Genomic DNA, 27,292 nt, shown 5'->3' with positions numbered 1-27,292 from the left:
TTACAGTGCCAGAGGATACCTCTTTTTTTTTGGCCTTTCTTTATAAGGACAATTAATCAAATTTGGCTTTCGAAATATCACCCCCCCCCGAATCTCTTCATAACTTGGTGCCCTACAATACAATTATTTTCAATCCCCATTAACGTAGCAGGTGAGCGTCTCTGTAGTCCAAAGTAGCAGAAATTGGAAGGAAAAAAAAACCTATAGAGGAAAAAACAGAATTTCTGAATTGGAGGGTATGTGTGAATGTACTATTTGTAGTCTCATTTCTCCTAACCTTTATCTATTTCTGTGTATTTCCCCCCCCCAAACATTTACAGTGATTACAAAAGTTTAGCTGGTCTAATAAAAGTATTTTGAATTATCTAGCATGGCTAGAACGGGAAGACCTGCACCGCCTCAGGCATCTCCGTCCCCGGACCTGTGTACATTAATTGAGGTGGTGTGAGATCCACTATACAATTCCAACCTCCCCCCCCCCCACACACACACAACACTCCCGCTGTAGGAGTTCATTGCGCAAGGAGCGCCGTAGGGCAGCCCCACCTATCTGGGGGAATTTTATCTGAGGTCACTCCCCTCTCGATTCGCGAATAGCAAGGCTATATAAATGGCCCCCTGCCGGCGAAAGTGCTGGCGGCACCACTGGAGAAGGCTAGTAGCTGGCACTGAAAAAGCCTCGGCGGGCTAGCGGACTGGCACTCGCTTCCCGTCGTCGCCCCTCCAGGATGCTAGATTTGGATTACGCGCAGTGAGTGTGAGGGGAACTGGGTCGGGTGCGAGCGGAGGGATAGAGGGCAGAAGCGGACCCTGGTGGGAGCTGCGGATTTGATGTGTTAGTTGCTTAAAGAAGCGTAGCATAGTGGCATTTCAACCTGGGCAGAGCGGATCCTCGTGTCTCGGGTTCGCGGATAAGAATGGTCAGTGGCGCTTTCCTGAATCGCGCATCTTGCTTACTGGCCAGAGAAGCAGGCAGTTTTCCGGTTGACTGGCGCCTGTCAGCCCTTTTAGATAGAAATCTAATAAACTCAAACTCAAACTCTTTTCGGTGGACCTGCGCCGAGGTGCTAGAAATGGGCGTCTGTGGAACTCGGAGAGCTCTGCTCCGCAACGCTTGCAAAACAGACCCACCGCCTGGGAAAGGCAGATGCCCATCGGCAGAGGTAGCCAACTTGTGGTTCATAAACCACATTAATTCCCAACATCCCTTTTTGGGACCCCCAAAACCCCATTTGGATCAGTGTCCCTGGAAAGAACGTTATACAGATTTAAATTAAAATATGAGACCCTAAAAGAAGCCTATTGTACAGTTAATAACTGTACAGTTCATTCTTTTTAGACATTCTAGTGGGCAAACTTTATGTGGATGAGGGTCACCCTTTATATTTGGAGAGACTAAGGGTTATAAGATGAGTGCAGCTTAATTTCTCACCAAAGCCAGCTGCACCCACCTTATAGCCCTTACTCTCCCCAAATATAAAGGGTGACCCTCAGCCACATAAAGTTTGCCCACTAGAATGTCTAAAAAGAATGGAACAAAAAGTTGAGGGCCAAAACTGGAAATTAGCAGGCTGTTTTCTTGCTAGAAAATAAAATGTATGCATGCATGCATGTTAAAACTGAGAAAACAACATGTTTTTAATATCTCATAAAACAATGTCAAAAGTCATAAATGAAATTAAAGAGCTAGTTAAAATCCAATTGCTGACAGTGTTGGCATAAACGAGGCAGACCTGATTTAAATTCTATTACACTCAATCCCATTTTTACTTAAAACATTATCTAAGCACTGTCCATGGTTTTCATTCCCTTCTCACAACAACCCTGTGAAGAAGGACAGGCTGAGAATCAATGATTTGTCCATAGATTACTTGTTCAGCCCTTTGGTTGACCTAGGATTTGAATTTAGGCAGATCCTTCTTGATCTCAGCTCTAGGGAAAATAAAAAGAATTAAACATGATTATAATTGTTTAGTACTTAGATGGGAAACTGCTTGCAGACTTAAGAGTTATAGGCTACACTGGAATGTAAAAAATTTCCCACAAGAAATCCCAGGGAAATCGCACTCAAATCGGTATCTTCATAGGAGTAGCTTTCATTTTGAGATATTTCTCATTCCTTCATTTCTTTAAGCTTAATGCAATTTAGTGTTTCATCCCATCTCTCTTCAGTGTATGCCAAATACAGTAAGTGGACTTCATTTTGGACTCTGCCTTTTTATACCTGTCTTATTTGTATAGGAATATCTTGGCTGCTATTTCTCCCATTGCAGCCTTTTAGAAAATTTACTTATGCAATTGTTTTGCAAAAAATGTGTAACAGTTTTAAGTATAAAGATAACTTCATGCTTTGCCAGCTATTTTCCAAATTAGCAGCCTTGCTGCTATCTTTACTCTGTCACCTCCTGTACCTGAGCAGATGTTCTGTATTCTAGGTTTCTGTCCACCCCATCCCTTTCTCCCTCTCACTTTTCTTCCTTTCCTGTTGTCTGTTATGCAAATATTGAGGCTAGCGAAGGTTGGGAAGATTTGAATATTTCCCCAGCACAAGAGTGTGACAATGAGACAATGCACAGTTCTCTTGCTTGGTAATTCTCAAAAAATGCTGAGTTTTGCCCATTTCTACCCAGAGCTGGCCCATTTTGTTGAAGCTTGGGCTGATTCTTTCAATATTAATATTAATTATAGTGTTTTGTTGCCCAGAACCATGTGTGATTTTAGCCTATTTGAAGCCATCCTGGAGAAATCTGATTTTGCAGTGTACAATACATTAAAATAATAATAATAATAATAATAATAATAATAATAATAATAATAATAACAATAATAATAATAATAATAATAATAATAATAATAATAATAATAATAAAATTGCTTCAGCTAATGAAGTTGATCTATCACCCACCCACCCCCTTCATGGCAGTATAATCACAGCCAGGGTAAATGAAGGAATTAATAACTGTCCTTTCTCAACTTCCCAAATTGGATGTCTGAGATAGCTGACCAGCTCTAGTTAATGGTGAGATGGCTTCTGCCACTACCCTCCCTACAGTAAGTGTGCAATGTAGAGCAAAGATTGTTATATTGCACAACTCTGGGAAGCCCCCTTCCCCCCCCCCCCCACATTCCTTATGAAGCCTTCCCCAACTAGATGCCCTGTGCTGAAAGTTAAAAGTAACTGAACATGGTTGGGTTGCTGGAGTAAAACATCTGAAGGAGCAACTTAGGGGAAACTTATTTTTTCTTTCTCCTACAACTCTCCTTTATGAAAAAAGCTGCTTCCTGTTTGAAGGTACTAGATGATTTATGTTCAGCCTTAGGACTCACACTTTCTCTTTTCTTTTTCTATATCATGGGCAAAGCCATGAATGGGTCATGCTACTTTGGTAGGAGCTACCACCATCCTTCCCCTCCTCCCCTCTCTTTCAGGCATTTTAACTTCAACTTCCATAATTTCTAGGTAGCATGGGGGTTGTAGTAGAATGTGACAATGCTTTGCTATGCCAATGTATTTATCATATTGTATTTCTATCATCAGTACAATGCAGAAATGGCTACACTCTTCCTTTTGTGTACTTGTTATAACTCCTAATGAATTATTACTCACCAAGATTCAAACAAGGCATCTTATCCCTGGGATAGGGAACAGTATCTCCAGATTCATCCCGTGAGGCTGTGTGGATGTGGACCACATCCAAAATGCATCCTAAACTCTGGAAGGGTTATCAGCCTTCCCCTCTCTCAGGCCTCCCAGATGTGTTTGTCAGGAAAGCAATGAAGAGCTCATTATGGAAATCATTAGAATCTTTTATATTTCATTTTATTTGTTAAATTTGTTTGCTGCCCATCTCGCCATGGGGCTATTTTAGGTGGCTTGCAACAATCCCAGCGTCTAAACTACAGCATCCCCATACTAATTGGGAATTATGAAACCTGAAGTTAAATAAATCTGAGGGACCCTTAATTTTAAGAAAATTGATTCAAAGAATAGGTTACATGGCTAAAGGTGGAGTTAAACGGTAATTAATTTCAGTTGGTAAGGACACTCAGTCTAGTGATTAGAGTATATTTATGAAGTTGGAATAGAAGAGGTTATATTGTTTCCAATGAATTAAAGTAATAGAGAAGTGGGAGAAGAAATAGATTCTCCCTGAACAATTGCTTTCTAATTTTACTCTGAATGAAAATTCTCTAGGATTATACCGTATTGAGTTAAGTTTTCTTCCCACTGGAGGACATATATGTGTATATATATATACCTTGCTTTCATTACCTGACTAGGTAACATCATCAGTGCTAGTGAATATGGCATTTGCTTCCTGGTTATATAAAGTAATTTGTCCTGCCAGTAATTCTTTGATGTTGGTATTATTTTCTACTTAATTTTTATTTGTTAATCCTTCCTTATTTGGATATTGGTTGCTCGAGAGGATCTGTGCTAAACTCCTGCCCCTTCTTAGCTTTTTTTTTTTTTTTACAGTATTGCCTATTTTGAAGTGTGTAAATATGGTTTATTTCTATGTGTCTCTCTCTATAGAATTATATCATTTAGGTTTTGCTCCCCTTGATTAACCCCAGACTAATAATCAAGCAGAAAATAATACCCTAGTCAAAGAACAACCAAGGAGAAACCCACCACACTGGCAAGGCAAGCTATTGTCAGGGAACAGACCCCACACTCACTTGCACTGATGATATTACCTAGTCGGGTAATGAAACATCTGCAAGCAAATAACCAAACTCAAAGAGTGCCCAGAACTCCACAGTTCATCTCTTAGCTACATCTGTTCTCTTTTATTAGGACATGCATATCTTGCATTTTTTTTTCACTTGAATGAAATGTCACTATAGGAATATATAAAAGACATAACTTTTTCTTTATCAGGGAGCCTTATCAGACATTACTCCTTGCTATGGTGAAATAATGTCTGGCTAGCATAGTATTGCCGTGACTTTCCTCACCGTCTACTGTAGTTTGTGTTTGATGTTTGTGCTCCAGGTTTTCTCTTGACCATCATGTAGGCAACAGGTGAAAACCAAAGACAGCCCTGTTGGTTTTACTCACCAGGATGTTGTGGCAACAATGAGAGGCAGCCAGGGTTGAGTGTTTGGTGGTATACAAAACAGTGGAAAGAGGCTGCATAAATCACGATCCCCATTCTGGCGACACTATAAATTACTAAGGAAAGGCTCCTAGGCTAATTATAGGACTGTCATACAGTATGTATGTCTATTCAGTTGTAATCCCAGATCAAGTGTATAAGATTGCAGTTTCAAAATTAATCCCCTGCAGCTGAAATAGTGATAATGAAAGTTGTTAGATAGATTTATAAAATATTCTTCTAGTCAAATAAATCTTAACTGATTGATTTCCACTTTTAGTTGATTGAACAAACTTGCTTCTGAATAAGCATGGCTATGTGTAGATTTGTGTGATCTGTGGAGGAAAACCTTATGTTATCTACCCAAACAACAGCTAACAATAATATACAGCAGGAAGTTCCTGTCATTCTGTGCCTAACTTTACAGTGCTGGCTTTTTTAATGTTCAATGTTCTTGGTAATATCATGGGAACATACGTTGAGACAAAAGTGCTTAATACAGCAGCCTGTATACCTGATTACCAATTTTCTTTCTCTCTTGACAGGCCTGATGGATCCCAATATGGCTATGTGGTAAGCATGTGATTTCAAATTCTTGAATTCTGAACAGAGTTGGGAAATGTGAGACCCCTGACCTAATTTTAGGAGGTTCAAACCTCTGGTCAGGCAGGATTTGTTGTATTTTTTCTTATAACCTATTGGAAGGGGAGAAAAAGGAGGGAGGGAAGGAGGAGGGAGGCAGAAACAAAGGAGGTTGTCAGAGACCAAAAATAAAATGGTATTTTCACTTGTCAGGGAGAGTGGGAATGGTAGGTACAAGAAGAAAAAGAGACAGATTAGAGTCACATATCATACTAAAACCATGGTTGCTTAAACATGCTTTCTCAACCCAGAGTTGTGGGTGGGAAACTTTCCATGAGATGAACAAGAGTGTTTACAAGGGAGAAGATTTTTTTAAAAAGCCAAAATGACAACCAACCGCATTGCAACTATCATCTTGAATTCTCTCTCTCTCTCTCTCTCTCTCTCTCTCTCTCTCTCTCTCTCACACACACACACACACACACACACACACCAATGGCCAAAGAATAGCCTGAAGGAATTGGCTTGTGAGAAGAGGCCTCAATAAAAGCCACAGTTATATCAACTGAGGACATGTCTGTTATGATGTTATCACACAACGGCATTCTGTCTACTGACATTATGGCAACTGATACAAATATATGTCATATGGTTTATGTGATGACATCATCATGCACATTTTTTACCCCTCCACAGATACGTAATGTTGGTAGAAGTCATGACTGCAGAGTTCATGGTGGGAAAATGTCAATCTTGAAACAAGGATTGAATGGATTGACAAGGCAAGGTCTCTTGCCTTCCTAATGCATCTTGGGAAACATTTCAGGAGTTTATATTATACTGACAACCACACTATATTTCTCAGTTCCCCAGCGGATTTATCAGTGATTTGGACTCTTACAAGCAAGAACCCACATTTCCTCCCTGTCTTGGAGATCCAGAGAGCTCCCCAGGTAAGATCTGTTTTAGTGGTTCAGTATTTTACAGTGTAATGCAGAATTGTAAAGAAAACCAATCAGTTAAAAGGCCTTGATAGTGGAGAAAACTCATCATTTAAAAAACAAAACAAAACAAAACAAAAGTTTGAAATAAGCTGCCATATCAATCAATCATAAGCATCTCAATTATCCTTACAAATAAATATGGTTTATCACTCTCTGACTTGCTGATTTATATAGGACACTTTTGCCCAGCTTTGAAGAGCTCCAAGAAGCAACTCTTATCACTCACTTTTCTGTTTCACAGCTGCTGATCTCTCTTCTCCCCTCTTCCTCCCCTCTGCTCTGCTCTGCCCTCTTACGCAATTTAGATTTAGTCATGTAACTAACTGCCACCTGACTTCTGGGACATTTCTGCATAGTTAACATTCATGGGAATCTGCCAGAATATATGCAATCTCATATTTGGGGGTTTTCTAGTCTCAGGAAGGTGGAAAGTGCCTAGGCATTGTGACAGATCAGTCTTATGGTAGCCTCTTGTCATAAATAGTACTCAGGGCCTGAACTACTTGCTAAATAGTGGGCCTGTAAATTTGCCATTTGTTCTCTGAGAGCTGTACTCTCTTAGAGTCCTCCACTTTCATCCCCACAACAATACCCCTGTGAAGTAGAGTGAACTGAAAGGGAATGGTTGATTCACATTTCAGCAGTGAGCTCTCCAGTCAAGTGGGTATTTGCCTGGTCTCTCTGTTCAAATTCAACACTTTAACCATTGCTTGGCATTACCAGTTTGGTGTAGTGGTGAAGAGGCTGGCCTAGGAACTGGGAGACTGAGTTCTAGGTCTCCCTTAGGCATGAAGGCCAGCCGGATGGGTGACATTGAGCCAGGGAGGTGGTTGTGGGAACACAGGAAGCAGGAGTACTTTGTATAACCTCTGTATACCAAATCTAACAATCTAATAGTAATGTAACTATTATTACTCCTCAATAACAACATAACTATTGTTAATCTCAGGCCAAAGGAGCACTTAGATGATCTTATTTGCGTTGTGAACTGAGCAAGTGAATGGCCATTTCTGTATTGTTGCTGAAAAAAACAGCATGATCACATTCCACATTGACACCAGGACTCAGTGTCAACTGAAAACAGCCTTTACTTACCTTGATTGAGCCTACTGTGGTCCACTGAGTGGCTGAACAAATGACTGTTTTGCTGTGTTCACCCAGCAGGCATAACCTTGTGGAAGCTACGATAGACAATCTTTTAGGACCAAGGCAGGAAGCTGCCTTCAGTTTAACATAAAAGTCCAAAGTAATTTGGTCTTCCCATTTTACTGAAAGGCTACTTTCTATCCTCATTTGCTGAAGTCTTTGCAATTGTTGGAAGGGCTCTTCACATTTTTCTTGGAAGGGAAAATGACTCTTCTTTCTTTAGTGGGTAATACATGTATTTCCTTGCTGGCAAATGTGAATGGAAATGTGGATGTTCATTCTGTGAACATGCATGTAGTAGGTCTATATGCTAACAAATAACATTCCTGATGAGCGACATCTTCCTTACTGTTTCTACTTTGGTCTTCTTTTAGCAGGTTTATCAAAACAACACTTCTTATACGTAGCTTGAAAAATGTAAGTGCATGGGGTTATTTTAAGCATGCACCATATTTTTCATTGGAACTTATAATCAATAACAAACAACGCAAGAATTATATTAGTAGGAAGTCAAAGGGAAACCAAGTATCGCAATTTGTCTGATAGAAGAGATTCAAAGTCACAAGTAGAATTTGCAACAAAATATTTTACTGAAAAATATTCTTGTTTGACGTCCTACCTAATCAGCCAGCAAGCCTCTTTTGAAATGCTTTATAAGCATTTTCCCCTATTACAACTACTATTCCATGTACTGTATACTGTGCCCACTGAAGATGTTCAGTCCTTATCAGTTGAAGGAGGGAATTACCCCTTTAGTGTATGTGTGTATATGTGTATATGCATATATATGTATATATGTATTTGTGTGTGTGTGTGTGTGTGCGCGCTTGCGCGCGCTTGTACACACACACATATATGTTTCTGTGCCCCTTGCACAGGGCACAGGGCAATATTTAAAGATAGTTCTTGTTTGAAAATAGATGCTACAAGTTAGTCTGATTAGAGATTCATACTTTGAAAACGGATTTTGCTATGATATAGGAGTTAAGCATGTTCCTCATTCTGCTGAATGAAACAGATTTTTAAAAACCCACCTTCTGAGCTGTTCAGTGAGCCCATTACTGCCTTATCAGATTTTGCTCCTAGGCGGGGAGAAGCAAGACTGCAAATATGCATTAGGGTTCAGCTTGCTATTCCTAGGCAAATTCATGGTGGCAGATATTTGCACAGACCCTACTTTACAGCTGCCCAGCACACAGTGAGCTCTTTGTAATCAGCTCTGAGCATTATCCACCCCTTGTACCTGAGCGAACCAAGTGGGCGTTGGAGTCATTCTTCTAGGGTAGGGGAAAAAGAAGCATTGTGTAGGCCTCCTCCCCATAGGAAACCTCACCTGTCAAGGGCAGAATCAGATTTCTAAGCAAGTAGTGAACATGAGTGCAAAAGATACACAGGATGTCCCTTATCTCTCCCCATAAGAATCCCCACCAACCTTATAAGCAAAAGAAAAGAGGGCATCATATGAAACAATCTTAAAGGGAAGCCCTCAGATAATAATCCTCAACCTACGACCATTCTTTTAGTTTGAAGTTACAACTGCACTGAGAAAGTGACTTGTGTCTATTTTTCACATTTACAACTGTTACTGCATCCCCATGATCACATGATCAAAATTAGGATGCTTGGCAACTGGTTCATATTTATGACAGTTGTGGAGTCCCAGGGTCATGTGATCTCTTTTTGACAAGGAAAGCCAATTTGACAAGGAAGCCAGTTTCATTTCACAACCGTGTTACTAACTTAACAACTGCACTGATTCATTTAACAACTGTGGCAACAAAACTCACTTAATATCTATCTTGCTTAGCAACATAAATTTTGGGCTCTATTGTGGTTGTAACTCAAGGACTGTCTGTAACTGATCTGTGATTTTATTTTATTTACTTGATTTCTGATACTATCAAGAAGCTAGAAGCTTGCAATTGAAAGCTGCTATTAATTCAAGGTTTATCCCCATTTTGCTCCAGGAATTCAGGGCAATATATACAGAGCTATTGATTTCCATTTCCTCCCTAAAACTTCTAGAATGGTCAGAGACAACAACTGGTTTCATATCATTTAGTAGGTTCTCAAGTGGAGAGTAGATTTGGCCTTCAATATCCTAATTCACCACCTAATTCTTAGAACTCGCTGTCTTTCTTTTTCTCTTTTGCCTGTTTTCAGAGCATTTGCATAGAACTGTAGCTGATGATGACCACACTTGCTATTGCAGAGAGTCCTTGACTTATGATTATTTGTTTAACCAATGGTTCACAGTTACAATAGGGACAGAAAAAGTGACTTACAACCCATCTTCAATGTTACATGTACCATCATCCCACCCACCCCCAGAACCACAGGATTGCAATTCTGGTAGTTGGCAACCGGTTCGCATTTGCAATGGGTACAGTGTCTTCCCATCATGTGATTGTAAGTTGCGAACCTTCCTAACCGTGATAAGCAAAGTCAATTTGGGAATTTGAATTTGCTTAACAACTGTGTTAATTGCTTGATTCTCCTAATGACCACAGTAAAAATGGTCATAAAATCAGATCTGGTTACATGATGATGCATTTAGTGACTACATTGCTTAATAACTGAAATTCCAATGCCAATTGTGGTTGTAAGTCGAATATTACCATTAAATACAAAACAAGAGCAGGTGAAAGAGCAGATGAGGCTCTATTGATTTCCAGTAGATGTGCAGGATTGTTTGTTTGCTTATTGCTTTATTTTAAGCATTTTTGTGTCTGCCCAGTTCAAACCAGGTGACATAGGGCAGCATACCAAAACCAATAGAAAAAAAATACAAAGACAAACATATATAACCAAAAACAAATAAATGATTAAATGGTGAACAGAAGCTAAAATTTGTTATATCCCACCAAATGGGAACTCTGCTCAACCTGAACTAAGTGTCCACTTCTAAAGGTGTGAAAAGCTGGATTCAGTGATTATTCCAGTATATGGTGGAAAGAAAGTGGTAATAGCCACTCCTTTTCATTATACTTCATCTTCCTTTCTGGCTGGTAGATCTTGCTTGCAATGCATTGTCAAAGGAAACACCTACTAACCTGAAATTTGTGCTAATGACTTTGGATTACTTTTTAGTAGGATGCTCTTGAACAGTGAGCTTCTCTAGGTCTCTTGGATCCTTCTTTTTGACCAAGGATCTTGCCTTACAGAGTCTTGTATAAACTGGCTAGAGATGCAAGAACCTGGATATGAACCCTTCGAGATAGGACACCTGGCTCAGCTGCAGAATGTTCAAGTCTCCTACCCACCTGGCACTTACGCCCAGGCACAACTCTCTCTGGAACCAATCTACAACCATGAGGGAATGATGCCTGCCCAGAATTCAGCTATGGTATTCAAGGACGAATACAACACTGAGGTAATGGGCAGAACCTTGGGTTCTAGGAAGGGAGAAGGAACTTGGGTCCCTTAGATCTTCCTGGGAAGACCATGACTCTTTCCTATAGGATTATTTCCAGACATATGGATTTCCTAGCCAGCATGGCTTTTGCTAATGACTTATGACCACAGTAGGACCAGAATTTCAATTGCTAAGTAAGGCAGTTGATAAATAAGTCACACTTTATTTACAACTTTTTTTTGCTACAGTTGTCAAGTGAATCACTGTAGTTGTTCAGTTAATGGTGCTGTCATTTAGTGAATCCAGCTTCCCCCATTGACTTTGCTTGACAGAAGCTGGCTGGGAAAGTTGAGATCACCTAATTCCAGGATGCTGCAACTGTCATAAGTACATGCCAGTTGCCAAGTGCCTGAATTTTGATCACTTGATCATGGAGAAGCTACAATGGTCATAAGTGTGAGAGCTGGTCATAAGTCATTTTTTCAGTGCCATTGTAACTTTGAAGGCCTCTAAACAAATAGTTGTAAATTGAGAACTATCTGTACTGGTTGGTTAAGCAAGAGAGATGAGACCCTTAACCCTTGAGTTTTCAGATAAGAAAATAGGGTCAGTTGGTAAAAGAAAATACTGTTGGAATTTACCTGTTCTAGATGGGAGAATAAGGTAGGAGTATTACTTGCATTGTGATCTGGATTTTGCAGTTTTCCCTTTGTCAGTCATTGGTCAAATAGGCTATGGGGGACCCACATTTTTAATAAAGCAGAATGGCATTCAGAGAATGATATCTCTCCTCAACACCACTGCCTTGATCAAATTGGTGGACTTTCCCTATTTTCTCTCCTGACATTTCATTTCACTTCGCCATCTCACTTCATTTCACTGATGGATTGATTTGATATCATTCATATTTGGGGTGGGGTATAAACGATATAAGATAAATATATATAAAATGACAGGAGATAGAGTTTTCTACATGGCGTGATTTTTGGACTTTAGAAAGCTATAAGGAAATGTGGTCAACAAAATATGGCAGTATATTCTAATTTAAGATTGAACCAGCCTAAAAAGGAAGACCTTCTGGCAATACACATGGTTTTAGAGATTATCTTTTGGGCAGGAAGTGTGAGAAAAATAACCTATTTCCTATCCTCCAAAAATATTTCTCTGCCCTGCTATGTGACATTAAAAGGTTCAGGTTATTAAGCTGTCTTTCACATAAGAGGAACAGACCAACTGGCGAGCCATTTAACTTTTGTAATCATCTATGTAATCCAGTTCGGTTCTTACTCTCGAGACAGGAAACTATTATTTAAATGTTTCATTCCATTAAATTGTCATTTGATCTCTACAGATCTATCTGCCATATGAACAGTATTCTGCTCCAAGGGAAATATGTAGCCCATTGTCAGAAGAGGGGGAATTTCACAAGGATGGCCGGAATCTGGAAGTATCTTCTGAGAGTGATTTGGATGAGAATCTCTTGTCTAGGTTTGATTCTGGTGAGTGGAGAGTAAGAATCCTAACACAGAAAGTAGATAAAGATGATAGAGGGCCCACAGTATTGAGCTGCAAGCTAATAAAGTATGCTGCAAGCACAAACAAGAAGTCAATCCACAACAGATAATTTAGGCATGTGATCCCTGGACACAGGTGTTATCCATAGACTGCCATTTGGCAGGTGAATTAGATTTCACTTCCTTCTTTCCCAACACATAGTGTCCAATAGATGTGGCCCAGCATATCCAAAGGGCAGCAGAATGAGGGAATGCAGCTTGCTCGCTAAATTTCAGAAAGCATAATATGTGGGCTAGATTGAGAAATCGAAAAGCTGGAGACACATGCTGGAGCATGCTAAGAAAACGGCATGTCTACAATTAAAAGGAATTGAATTTGATGTCTATGGAGATTTTCAGTCATCCAGGTCATGGTTGTCCCAAAGGTACTTTTTCAAAAGGCAACTGGACTTTGTTTTTCCTTGATGAGAAGCGAAACGTCTTCAAGGAAAAACTAAGTCCAGTTGCCTTTTGAAAAAGTACCTTTGGGACAACCATGACCTGGATGACTGAAAATCTCCATAGACATCAAATTCAATTCCTTTTAATTGTAGACATGCTGTTTTCTTAGCAGGGCTCCTGTAGGACAATTGAGCTTGGTGTATCTTTTAATGTTTAGCAACTGTCTCATTTAGTGCCTGTTTGCAGTCGAGATGGTGATAAAAAAGTAATTTTATGACCAGTTCTTGCACTTATGACTGTCGCAAATCCCTAAAGCAAAGGAAAGCTGAGATTGTAAGCACAATTCCAGTTTCACTTAGCAACCACTAAGTGGTAGTAACTTACTGACTGAGTTGCCAATTCCAATTATGGTTGCTAAATAAGGACTTCCTTTATCAGGATATGATATTAAGAACCTGTAAGTTCCTGCCATCTCAAGGAAGTTGGTTATGATTCCACAAAATATCTTAATTATTAATTCTTGTTTTGCCTACTCATGTTTAGATGTACATATATGTGGGGATTCCTTTCTTAACACTCTCACCCCACCCCACCCCAATCTTAGAATCAGTTCTATGTTCATTCTGAAGCAGGTGGCTCTCCTTTTTTTTCCATGGTAGAGTTAACTTTTGGTCTTCAGTATATAATTAATAGTGAGGATTCTTCAGTCATCATTCTTATTTATACTATTATGCCATGGAGCTAGCATGATGTCACAGATGCTATTTGGGGAAATTAGGTCCATATTAATATTATGCAAATAGTCTCTTGTTCCTGTTTGACCTCTCTAGAATAGCCTATAAAACAAGCTATGGTTGCTTTGCATTAGTTGAGTGGAAGACGTCCTGTGATACGATGCTGGAACCCTATCTATTCCCAGCCCTGATGACTATTTCTATTTTCTGAACAAATGGGGAAGGTTAAGATCAGTGTTCATCTGGATAACAAAACAAGCATCAGTGTGAATCTCCATTGCTTGGGAGAATTCTCTTAGAACTGAATGGTGAAATGTCAGGATTGTGATCTCCCACTATTCTCCACAAGAAGTCCCTTTCCCATGGTATCCTAACCTTTGGAGGTAATCCAGAAAGAGATTTTACTTTAATTTGTCATCAGAGATTCATGCAGACAAATGTTAAATTTGTCTCAGAGAAGTTTAGTCCTCATGACATGCCAAAAAGCCCTCTCTTTCAGGCCTCTGCCATCCTTGAGAACAAGGGATAGTCATGACCATCTACCGTATTTTTCGGAGTATAAAACGCACTGGAGTATAAGACACACTTTAGTTTTTTGGGAGGAAAATAAGAAAAATACCCCCAATCAGCTGTTCCCAGAGGTGAATTTTAGTAACAGGTTCCTTGGTTGTGAACTCTGTGCCTTGCTTTTTTTTTTTTTGTTTTTTTTCTGCCTCTGAAACTTTTGAAACAGAGCTTCAAAAAAAAAAGCCTCTGACGCTCTGTTTGGGGGCTTTTTTCTGAAACTCTGTTTGGGGGCTTTTTCTCTGAAGCTTCCTTTCTGATGCTTTTTTCAGCCTCTGAAACCTCCATTTGAGAAGCTGTGCAGGGCTACATTTGGAGTATAAGACGCACCCAGATTTTCACCCTTTTTTTTGTGGGGCATCTTATACTCTGAAAAATGTGGTAATTCCTTTCCTCCTGGGGGCGGGGAGTGCTTTCCCATGAACAGCAGATGGGGGGCATCTGACACATCTGTCCATCCCGATCTTTGGTCTCTTCTGCAGGCTCTCGCCGGAAACTCCGCCTCTACCAGTTTTTGCTGGAGCTCCTTGAAGGTGGTGACATGAAAGAATGTGTGTGGTGGGTGCAACGTGATGCAGGCATCTTCCAGTTCTCTTCAAAGCACAAGGAGCTTCTGGCACACCGCTGGGGCCAGCAGAAAGGCAACCGCAAGAAAATGACCTACCAAAAAATGGCCCGAGCTCTGCGCAACTATGGCAAAACAGGCGAGATCCGCAAAGTGAAGAAGAAACTCACGTACCAGTTTGGGACCTCACTGCTGAGCCCATCACCTTCTTCCTAAAGCCCTCAGGACCCCTGGGCCAGAATAGCCTCCAATGAAATGCTTCCTTTGTTGGCTTTCTTGAAAACTCTATTTGGGCATTTGCCAGCATGGCTGTATTAGAGAACCTGCCAGATGCTTTGCACTAAACAAGGAGGGTGGATCTGAAGGCAATGACGGCTTTTATTGGGTGGGGGTGGGGGTTCTGCACTTTAAGGGAAGGTTTGTGAACCAGGACTTGGGAGGTTTCCTTTTTGGAATGGGAAAATGAGGTTCAGCTGAAATGCATGAGGCTGGGATTCCTGGATTGATCTTCCCTGAATGGTTTGAGAACTAGAGCTCATATCAACTCTTTTGGGGATCCTTGGTGGAATGAAAAAGAGATGAGATAGCAGCAGAGCTGCTAAATTATTTTTTGAGTATGGCCTTAATGGATTTATGGCCCCTTCCTAAGATATTTGTGGTATCTCCCTACAATTGCATGGGGCTTAATCCAATGCTTCTCTTATTCTCTTGCCATTACATGCCTTACTGTTTCATCAACATGAATGACCTCTAGAACAAGTAGGAAAATTGTGTAGAGCATAGTTCTGAAACTCTTTTCAATCTCTTAATAGCTATCGCACTCATATGATCAGGAAGTAAGAGTGGACGAATCAGCCACTGTCTGAGTTGCTGCCCAGATTCAACCCATTTTTTATCTTTCTTTTGCCAGCTTCCTTCCTCACACCAAATTTGGTTTTGTTTAGTTTTCAGAGAATAATCTGGAAAGACAGTTGGTTAGAGTCCTTTAAAACACCCAGACAGTTTCTTTAAGTAACAATTGGTAAAGAGAGGCATCATCCCACAAGTGCTGGTCTGCAAAAGTACTCATCTCTTGTACTTCGACCCCACAAGTACTCTGGAAGCAAACCAGAGGCAGATATGCAATTTAGGATTTATATGAATTCTCTGGATTGATACGACCCTCTATGGTAGTTCCACACAAGGATTCATGAGCAGTTGGAAAACAACTCCAAATTTTTACATTTTTGCAATGTTGGCGTCGGAGGACTGAGCTAATTAATTTCCAATTCATCTCTGGTGTAAGTAGTCCTTGGTTTATGACAACAATTAGGTCTGGAGTTGCTGTTGCTAAGTAAACCAGTTTCTATTGTTCAGCAATGATCATGTGGGTTGTTTAGCAAGAATCTCATGTGACCACAACTTCTGACTTCCTGCCAGCTTCATTACTGAATTTACTTGTAAGTAGTCGGTAGAGAACTTTGGAAATCATGATCACATGACTGTGGGGATACTGTTATGGCTGGAACTCCGAGAACCCACTATAAGTTGTTCATCACTGTCCCAAGCTTGAATGTTCTCTGAACCAGTGGTCATAACCCGAGAAACATCTGAACCTTGACTTTGATAACTTTGTACCCCCCTCTCAGTTTTTTCAGTTTCTTCTTTCAGCAAGAAATCATAATTTATGGTTTGCAAGTTTCCCTCTCTGTACTGAAATACAGTAAAGGGATATTTGTTGCTTGGAGGAAGTTACTTCTCTCTGAGTGTTGAAGTCCATGCATCTGAAATTTGCCACGGTTGAAAATTAGTGCTCTAGGATCAGAAAATTTTGGATCAGGGCAGTGATCTTTACTTCTGGTTCATCTTTTGGTAGAAGCAATCACTTACAAATTGCTTCTAAAGCCTGGGAAATGAAAACAGTGGGGATGTGGAAATGGCCTGAGTTAGCATCATTTGAGCATCATGGTGGGAAGGAAGCAGATTATTCATGTCTGTGAGACTTTCTACTTGTCTCTCCCCTTGGGAGCCAAGACAGATTCACCACTTTTGATAAGTCATGTTTTGGTTAGCCACAGTTTGCTGTCTTAACTAGAATTGGTTGTGTAACCAAATCAATGTGGTTTGTTGAGTTACAGCTACTCATGTTGTGCAACCCCAGTTTTGTGGGCTGGCCTTTTGTAACTGGAGGAAACACAAGATGAGGCCCATAGGGCTTGGATCTAAGAACAGGCAGAATAAACATGAGGGAGCTTTCAGGAGGGAGATCCTCAAATAGTAGAAAAAAGATAGTATTGATGGGGTGGGGCAGCAGCAGATGGGGGGAGGGGATTCAAATATCTGGCCCAGGACTTGAGTGTGTAATATATTCAAATGTTTATTTAATAATACAGAGTGGAAGTTTTTGGTTAAAATCTGATTATTTTTAAAATGGATATCTTTTGTACATATTTTGGAAATTGCTAATAAATGTTTACAACAACAGTGAATTTAGTTACAGCTGAATTGTTTTATAGTCATTCAAACACTGGGAGGAAGGATGCTGGTGGGTGACGCTCTTTGCACTTTGAAATAGCCTTTCTCCATATCTCCTCATCTCAGCCAGACAGAAGGAAGAGCATGAAAGAATGGTCAGACTGGGGCATCTGTGTATGTGAGGAGTGGGGGGGGGGGAACTAATCAGGGTGGTGGCAGGGATCATGTAATTTCTTGTTTATGCACATCACAGTGCTTTAAAAGGGGTCAGAATAGACTAGGCTAAGCTAGGCTAGGCTAGACTAGACTAGACTAGACTAGACTAGACTGTACTGTACTGTACTGTACTGTACTGGACTGGACTGGACTGGACTGGACTGGACTGGACTGGACTGGAATGGAATGGAATGGAACAGTTGGAAGGGACCTTGGAGGTTTTATAATCCTCTGCTTAGGCAGGAAACCCCACACCACTTCAGACAAATAGTTATCCAACATCTTCTTAAAAATGTCCAGTGTTGGAGCATTCACAACCTCTAGAGGCCTTCCACTGATTAATTGTTCTAACTGTTCGGAAATTTCTTCTTTGTTCCAGGTTGCTTCTCTCCTGATTAGTTTCTACCCATTGCTTCTTGTCCTGCTCTCAGGTGCTTTGGAGAGTAGCTTGACTCCCTCTTCTTTGTGGCAGCCCCTCAAATATTGAAACACTGCTATCATGTCACCCCTAGACCTTCTCATTAAACTAGACATACTCAATTCCAGCTGCCATTCTTTATATGTTTTAGCCTCCAGTCCCCTAATCATCTTTGTTGCAAGGATAGGGTCAAGATATTCATCATGTGGTTCTGACTACCATGTTGTCTTTCTTGATTCCGCCCTACAAATCCTCTTGGATGGCAAATTTGAACAATTCATTTTATCTTGCTCCTTTTATTTAATCTACCTCTGTAAATCCCAGAATCTGTCTGAGATGGCTCCATTTGTATTTTTTGTAATCTAGGGAAAATATGTTTGATTTTAATATAGCAATAGCAATAGCATTTAGACTTATATACTGCTTTATAGTGCTTTACAGCCCTCTCTAAGCAGTTTTACAGAGTCAGTCTATTGCCCCCAACAATATGGGTCCTCATTTTACCCACCTTGGAAGGATGGAAGGCTGAGTCAACCTTGAGCCTGGTGGGGATCGTGATGATGTCCAGGAGCCTCCTGCCACCGTCACTACCAGTTCACCTGAACTGGGCCAAACTGGTAGAAACCCACCACTGATTTGCATCCTTTTAGAGGGTCCTTGAAGCAGTTGGAGCCACTAAATAACTCTAATGGGGGGGGGGAAGTTCTTTCAGATTTTCAAGACTCTGTTAAAGTAACCCACAATAAAGACATGTTAGCGCTCATGGTTTTCTTTTCCTGACTGGACTCCCTCAAAAGGTTGACACTGCTACACAGATGGCGTTCCCTATAGATGGCATTATTTAACTGAAGGAATCTGGAAAGTGCCAACTCTGCCAGATCATCCAAGCATATACTATGGGAAACAGGAGGTTCCTTAATAACAAGGCCATGTGCTACTTCTAACCTGAAACACAGGCACACTTAAACTGGCATTTATATGCTTATGGATTGGCATATGGATATTTCATGCAGAAACAAAACTCTGGGGTCCTCGTTTGGTGGGAGGATGGGATACATTTCTTCTGTTTCATTGAATAGATATGCACAGATCTGTGAGGGTGAGGCAAACTAGGTGCTACCTTGTATAGGAAGTTAGCACCCACCCATTTCCTGGAAGAGTGAAATATTTTAGGAAATATGAAAAAGGCAGAATATTATATTTCCCTAGATGAGAAATGGAGAAGCATATTTTACAGACAAAGCAGCTCCCACCTTCCTGCCCCCCATCCTTTGTCAATGGGCCATTAAGGCCTGGGCCAGTCTATTCTACATAACAAAGATCTGCCTCCTCAGGCAGAGCAATAGTAGGAATTGCCAAAGATCCAACAAAGATAGGATTAGCCCTCTACACAATAGCAGCAGAAACTCACCACATGTGACCTGGGAAGCACATGTGACCATCAGCCAGCAAGGCTAGCTAAGACCCCCACCCCCTGGGAGTCTAACAGGAGTCGATCAGGATACTCTTTCGGGGCCCCAAGAAATGCAGAGCCAGAGAGAGCATAAAAACCCGAGGATTTACTGTATCTGCCCCGCTTTTCTGTTCAGGAACTCAAGCCATGTGATCCTGTCCAACATTAAACCATCTTTCCAAGCAGTCTCCATGTTTCCAGTGTCTTTTTCCCCACTTGGAGCAGAACCTAGAAGGAGATTTCTTCCAAAACTTGCTAAGTCAAACCTGCAATTACTGCTAATTGGGCTCCTAGTGAGACTCTTTTATTTGCTATTCTTTTGAGTTGGTCTTGACTCTTAGTAACTCCCCAGGTAAGTCCCTGAAGTTTTCTTGGTAAAATTTTAGAAGTGATTTGCCATTGCCTTCTTCTTAGGAATGAAAAACTATTATCACTTTTTTGTTTTACAGCTGCTGATCTGTCTTTTGCCACTCCTTACTGTATCTGGGCCAAGATCATTCATCCAGCTGGCTTCATGCCTAAAATGAGAAGTAGAACTCATGACCTGCCTTCTTCTAGTCTAGCACCTTAACCACTACATCAAACTGGCTCTCCCTCTGAAACTAACTTTCTTTACATTTAGAAATGATCAGTAGAAGGCTTCATATTACAGTGGATCTGTTTGGATTTCGCTTGGTTCACGCATCCTACTGTGATTTTTTAAATGTAGAAGGAATCCAGCCTGTGTAGGAAGCTCCGCTCCCCCCCCCGAATGAAATATTTTGGAGAATATTAAAAGAGGGAGAATATTATATTTCTCCAAAGGAGAAATGGAGAAAAAAAATCTTAACAAAGGTAGAAAGCAATCCGCAGCAGTCTCCAGCAGATGCCTGAAGTCTTTAGAGATGGATATTTTGTGCCCATTAAGAAATCCAGGCCAGCCTATTCACAAACAAAACACCTTCAGGTCCAGATAATGGGATTAAGAATTTACATCCCCACTACCCAAATTCTAAGAACAGGACATGACCTTTAGGATATAATAGGATTAATCCAACACCATTAGAGTAGCAAAAGACACCAGGTTCACTACATTGCCCAACCCCTGCAGTATCTCAGAACCCTATAAGAAGCCATGTACTCATCAAAACAATTTGTCAGCTGTCCCAGAACTACATGCTGTTATTGGTTCTGCTCTTTAATAAACATAGTCCTTCTTTCTGATCAGCCTCCATTTCCAGCACCTTTTTCCCAGTTTGGAACTGGACCGGATTTTTCTTCCAACACCTGCATGATGTGATTCTGGCAACGGTGATTCATTCATCAAAATAAATAAATTATGGCTTACTGTGGTATATGAAATGAATAAACTCTGCTGCTCTTAAATTTTTGTTGTTGTTGTTGTTAGTTGCGAAGTCATGTCCGACCCATTGCGACCCCATGGTCAACGTTCCTCGAGGCTTTCCTGTCCTCTACCATACTCTGGAGTCCATTTAAGCTCACACCTACTGCTTCAGTGACTCCATCCAGCCACCCATTCTCTGTCGTCCCCTTGCTCTTAAATTTAATCAGCAACAATTCTCAAATTCTAAACTTATGATTGGCTTGTGTTAGAAAAAGAAGCTTAATGTTCAAGATGAAAAAACCTTGGCAACCATGAGATGTCAGCAAAGTTTGAGTTTTTAGTATCATTACTGACCTCTTATCTTTATCTGGATATAATAGCAATAGTTTATCAATTTGTTTTTGTTTTTTTTCCAAATGCAAAATTGAAGCTGTTAGATCTGAGCGTGGCAGGGAGAGTCTGAGGCTTGGCTGCTGTGAACACAACTTTATTGCTAACATGCAACAAGGCAACAAGGCAACTCCGCGGAGTGCAACGAGGAAAAGAACTGCCCGGTTGCCATTTGACAGCTGCTTAAATAGGGAGCTGTCAGACAGTACGAGCCAATACGTGAGCAGGGATCTCCCGCTAATTTAGTTGCTTGTGTCTTAACCAATCCGCGACAACTGGCAACAAAGCCGGTATGAGTGCGAAGACTCAACACCCCTTTCCACCTGGACCATGCACGCATAGTCCGCCAAGTACGCCGGATGACATTGGTGCCGCCTATATCTTCTCAGTTCAGGCGTGGTCAAGGACGGGGGTGGAGCCGAGCCATTGCTCTCTGGAACTATAGGAGACTGCGCGCGAACTGGAGAAGGAAGGCCCGTCCCCTCTTCCATTCCTGGATCCCCAGGTAGGCCATCCGATGAGAACAACTCGGTTGGGGGCAGTCAGCTTGTTTCGGTCGGGGCTGGCAAGGCCCCAGAAGGGTTTTGTGTTGGTGAACTCGGCTGGTCTTGAACAGGATGAGGGTAGGCCCCATCGACTCTTCGTCTGAATTGGTTTATATGCCGTCGCCAAACTCGCCCATCATTGAGCTGGACCCTATAAGAATAGGGCCCGGTTAGTTGCGTTATGTGACCCGGCAACCACCTCATGTTGGTCTCAAAGTTCTGGGCGTAGACCAGATCCCCTGCAGTGAAGGTCCTGGACTGAAGTCGCATCCCAGGTGGTGGCTCATGAGTGTAATTAGGGTGCAGTCGATCTAGGGTTGTCTGAAGATGCTGGCCCATGAGGAGTTTGGCGGGACTGTGTTTGGTGGTCATGCTGGGGGTCGTATGTTGGGCCAACAGGTACTGGCAGATCATATGGTGCCAATTTGTGGGGCCCAAGCAGCGTAAAGCCTCCTTAGCGGACCGGACGGCCCTTTCCGCCAGACCGTTAGCGGCTGGATGGAAAGGGGTCGTTTGGGCATGGCGGATGCTCAGTTTAGCTAGAAATAGCTGGAAGGGTGTTGAAGTGAACTGAGGCCCATTATCTGTAACTATGATGTCAGGCAGCCCGTAGATCGCGAATAAACCCTCTAAGACCCATACTACAGCTTCCGTGTTGGTGGATGGCATGAGGGCCAGTTCAACCCATTTAGAATGCGCATCCACTGCGATTAGGAACGTTTGGCCCAAATAAGGGCCAGCGAGATCCAGGTGAACTCTGGCCCAAGGAGCTCTGGTGCTTCCCACTTCCGGACTGGGTCCGTTGGAGGAACGGGCCCGGAGAGTTGACACTGCTTACATTGTGCCACTCACCCCTCAACGTCCTGATCAATATTCGATCACCAAACATAACTACAGCCCAGGGCTTTCATGCACACGATGCCCGGATGCGCCTCGTGGAGGCATGTCAAAATCTGAGACCTGAGGTTGGGGGGCACTATCATCCTATTGCCCCACAGGAGGCAGCCCCTTTGCACAGACAACTCATGTTGTCTGTGGTAGTAGGGTAAGAACTCGGGTGCCAACTGCGGCGGCAGCCAGCCCCTGCGCACCCAGTCTAAGACTTTGGATAGGATAGGGTCAGCGGCAGACTGGTTCTGAATGTCAGTGGCAGTCACTAAGGAAGGTAATTCATCTATCAAGAGGACGGATGCCATAGGGGCAGGGTCATGGACAGCTGTGGGTAAGGGACAACAACTAAGGGCATCCGCGTGTCCTTCCCTGGCTTATATTGCAACTGATATGAATAGGCCACCAAAAACTCTGCCCAGCGCAACATGCGTGGTGATAGCATCTGAAGTGTCTGCCGGTCCCCTGCCAGCAGACCTAATAACGGCTTATGGTCGGTGATGAGGTAAAAAAACTGACCATAGACATAATAATGGAATCATTTGATTCCAGCTACGGCAGCTAATGCCTCCCTATCGATCTGACTGTAATTCCTTTCCGCCATAGACAAGAATAGTATGTGATAGAGGCCTCTGCACTGTTGGGCAGAATACGACTCAGGACAGCCCCACCCCAAAGGGGGAGGCGTCACATGTCAAGGAAAGTGGCAAGCTTTTGCCGTATTATACGAGGACTGTGTCAGAGATGAGGACGTCCTCAACCGCCTGAAATGAGGCGGCCGCCCTGTGGTCCCAGTGCCATGGTGTCCTAGCATCCAAAAGCCTATGGAAAGGCTCAGCTAGAATTGCCTTATGGGGTAAAAAAAACCATGTAAAAATGGAGGAGGCCGAGGAAAGCCTGTAGTTTGGTTCTATTGGTGGGAGTGGGGGTGTTTTTAATCACCTTCACCTTGGCTGGGGTGGGGCGGATGCCATGGGAGTCGACTAGGAATCCCAAGAATTCAACCCTGGGCACCACTATACAGCACTTTTCTTTCTTTAATTTAAGCCCCGCCTGTTGGAAATGGGTAAGGACGTCCCTCAGTTTATTGATGAGCTCAGTCTGATCCGTGGCTGCAATCAAGACATCATCAAAATAGGGTACCATCCCCTGAAGCCCATGGAGCAGTTGCTCCATGAGGCTTTGAAAAATGCCAGGGGCAACGCTAACCCCAAACTGGAGGCGGGTGCATTTGAACGCCCCCTGGTGAGTAACAATCGTTTGGGCAAGGGCGGTGGCTTCATCCACTGGAAGTTGCTGATAAGCTTGTGCTAGGTCCAGCTTTGTGAAGACCTTCCCTTGACCCAAAGAGTGGAGTAAATGCTGCACCACAGGCACGGGGTAGTGATTTGCCTATTCAGGGTACCCTTATAATCTGCACAGATTCTAATCGAGCCGTCCTGCTTCAGGGGAATTACAATAGAGGTCTCCCACTTAGAGTGGTCAATAGGTTGGAGGACTCCTTGGGTGATAAATTTGTCTAATTCCCGGTCAACCCTGGACCGGAGTGCAAGTGGCACCCTCCGAGGTTTCAGGCATCTCTGCGCCACTTTTCCCGCATCAGCGGGAGATGGCGGATTTGAATCTACACTCAGCTCGATTGTGCATGCCACCACAGTCCAGGCAATTACTCTGAGTGGGTTTGACAGCGGCCGACCATTTCTTCTTTTGTGTTGCCTTGAGGCGGCTCACCTCCCTGTCCCCATCTGAGGTGTCTTCCTGCTTAGACCCTTCATAGTGGATGGATTGGGATGTATTAGCCAGAGGGGCCCCTCCTGACTGGGATCTTTGAAATTCTGCCAAAGACTTTGCTGACATCTCAGAGGCTCTGGCCTCGTCCATTGCAATTGGGGAGGTCAGGTCGGAACAGGCCAACAGCCTTCTCTGCAGCCTCAAGTCCCGCACCCCACAAACCAGTTGGTCAAGGAGCATGTTATCCAGTTTGCGAAATTTGCAATATAGCGCAGCCGTCCGCAGGGAGGCCATATACTCATTAACGGACTCCCCATCTCTCTGGGACTTCTGATGAAATGCATGACGCCTCGCAATTTTGAATGGAGCGGGAGAGTAGTGATGTTTTAACTTTTCTGGCAAGGTCTCCCATGGCACTGTAAACACCGGTTGTGGAGCCACCAGAGCCCTTGCTGTTCCAAAAATTTCTCGCTCGCATGAGCTAAGGAAGTAGCCCCTCTTCCTAGCACTTGACAGATTGGTGAGGTCATTGGCTTGTAAGAAACACTCAAACCGCTCGAGATAATCATCCCAGGTCTCAGAGGCCGGTTTGAAGGGCGTGAATGCTGGGAGGGCTGTTCCCATTGTAGCTAATTTTGGAAGTTTGCCTTGATGCGACGTCTCGCCGCCTGTGACTGATTGGCACCAATTGGCTCAGGGCGCCTCAGCTTGGTCAGTGTTTCTATCAGCCGTCACCTCAGAACTATCCCACCTTTGTCGCCAAATGTTAGATCTGAGCATGGCAGGGAGAGTCTGAGGCTTGGCTGCTGTGAACACAACAGGAAGAGAGAAATGAAATCAATCAATCAATCAATCAATCAATAAATAAATAAATAGTTATTACAGGAGCTATAGAACTTGCTTTGCACATATGTCTGGTGAATTCTACTCACTGATGATTCCAAAGTGATGTTTACCTCCTATGGCCACATAGGGGCACTAATGCCTAAGTAGACAGAATCTTCCTGAGAAGTCTAGAATCCAAATGCCTTTCAGGAAGGCTGGAAAGAGGCGCCAATTTTCAGTCAGTCAGTCCGTCAGTATCTCTTCTTTCAAAGGCAAGGAGGTAGATTTTGATAGGATACGCCACATCTGCCTTCTATCTTTGCTGCCCTGCCTTGATCACTAAACCAGAGTGCCTGTCTCTTGCCCCACTCTACCCCATCTGCAAAACCAGGAAGCTTTGAATCCAAACATAACCTCCATTTATTTTATTTAAGTTTTACATTTTCACCAAAACAGTGCTAGACCCTTGCCTTGACTGTAATTGGTTCTTTTTTCTTAGCATGCCTGCTTTGGCAGGTATAAATTGTATTTATATGATACATTCATAAATAAATATGGTTTACCTATCCTGATTTTCAGGTTGGGCACCATGCCCTGAACCATAAATTAATACTCTATCAATTTGTTGATTGTGTTGCATATTTTCCTTCTTAGTGCTTTTTCTGCAAGTGCAAGGACCTCTTTTCACTCCCCCCTTCCACATGGCTTTTTAAAAAATAATACTAATCATGGTATGCTGTGTGCTGTGATTGGCAGTAATGCTTTAAGGTCTTTGCAAAAAGACAGGCACCAATTCCCTGGGCTTGTCTCTGTAAGTGACAACAACAGAGAGGAACCTTAGGCAATCAGAAATAGTCTTCAGTATTTTTTAGAATCCCACTATTAATTTCTCAGGGATTTGTGGGCTAAACATGGCAGCAGTATAACTATTTCAAATTCCCCACTCTGATGGTAACATGTATTCCACCATTGAATAGCCCTCTTCCATGTCAGGAATAATCTTGTTCATCCTGCTGATTCAAGCCCTTGGTTTCAGTCCCCCAAATCCAAGCTAGATGATGACATAGTTAACCTACTAACTAGGAAACCTAGAAGATCTAATGTCAACTTATTTGGAAAGTACTAAGTCAGGGAATGGAAGACTGAACTGAAAAATTTTAAGCAAGGTGAAACGATAGTCTACACTGATTTATGTGACAGATGGTCCCTTCCCTTCCTAGCTTGAACAGGTTAATAGGAGTCCAGGAATCATTGGACTGAAAAGGAGGATAATGTAAGACCAGATCAGGGTTTTTAAAAGTATATAATTATAACTATTAAATAACTTTTAGTTCCAGTCCCTGAAACAATTTTACAAAATCTTTGACAAGGTTATCAAATTTTAATGGTCATGATAGATAACTGCCTGCATTTTCACTCAGATATAAAAGAAATCTTTAGTTAAATGAACACATAAACACACACACATTCAGGTGCTAAGGAACAGAAATATGTTCCAGTTTTAGGAGATTTACTTTCATGTCATAAAAGTAAAGCCCCTTTACAATCTCTGCCAGAGATAGAGTCTCCTTGTTCACTTATTTATTTAAAGGTGTAGAACATCTTCCCTTTAAATGAATGGCATGGTCCACTAATTTCAAAATGTGCCTCCTAGTGCCCCCCACCCCCATCCTGTAGCTGATAGAAAGACAGGATATCTATTTTTGAAACAAGTCAAATACATGATTTTGGTCTAAGAATTACTGTCTTCATGATTCCAATATCTTTCATAATGTGTATTTTAACAGAGATGCCACTGTGTTAATTGGTCTCCCTTTTCTCAAATATGAACCCATTCCTGGCTGTACATCTCTCTTCCCTCTGTTTCCCATATATGGACTCCCTCACTTTCTTCTCCCTCCTTCCCTCCACCCACCCACCCCCTCTTTCTCTCTCTCTTTTGGTAAAGCCAAGCTGGGGATTTGAAGATGTTTATGCCACAGCTCTGGAATTTGGCAACAGGCCCTGGGGGTCAGGTGACACCTTCTGTGTCCCCTTTGCT

At 42.1% G+C, this 27,292-nt stretch overlaps 1 protein-coding gene across 1 annotated transcript; it reads left to right on the top strand.

Annotated features, from left to right (window-relative positions):
• Nucleotides 1-633: 633 nt before the first annotated feature.
• On the top strand, nt 634-17,468 carry SPIB (Spi-B transcription factor). The gene is made up of 6 exons (XM_034415307.2): nt 634-751; nt 5,648-5,675; nt 6,550-6,637; nt 10,999-11,207; nt 12,541-12,688; nt 14,925-17,468. The coding sequence occupies exons 1-6, from the start codon at nt 729-731 to the stop codon at nt 15,221-15,223; spliced, it is 795 nt and encodes a 264-aa protein (XP_034271198.1). The 5' UTR covers nt 634-728; the 3' UTR covers nt 15,224-17,468.
• The last annotated feature ends 9,824 nt before the right edge of the window (nt 17,469-27,292 follow it).

This window comes from Pantherophis guttatus, chromosome 4, assembly GCF_059756535.1.
Source record: "Pantherophis guttatus breed Tessera chromosome 4, ASM5975653v1, whole genome shotgun sequence".
Taxonomy (NCBI): Eukaryota; Metazoa; Chordata; class Lepidosauria; order Squamata; family Colubridae; genus Pantherophis; species Pantherophis guttatus.
Note: the sequence above shows the minus strand (reverse complement) of the source record. Positions and strands in the feature narration are given on the sequence as shown.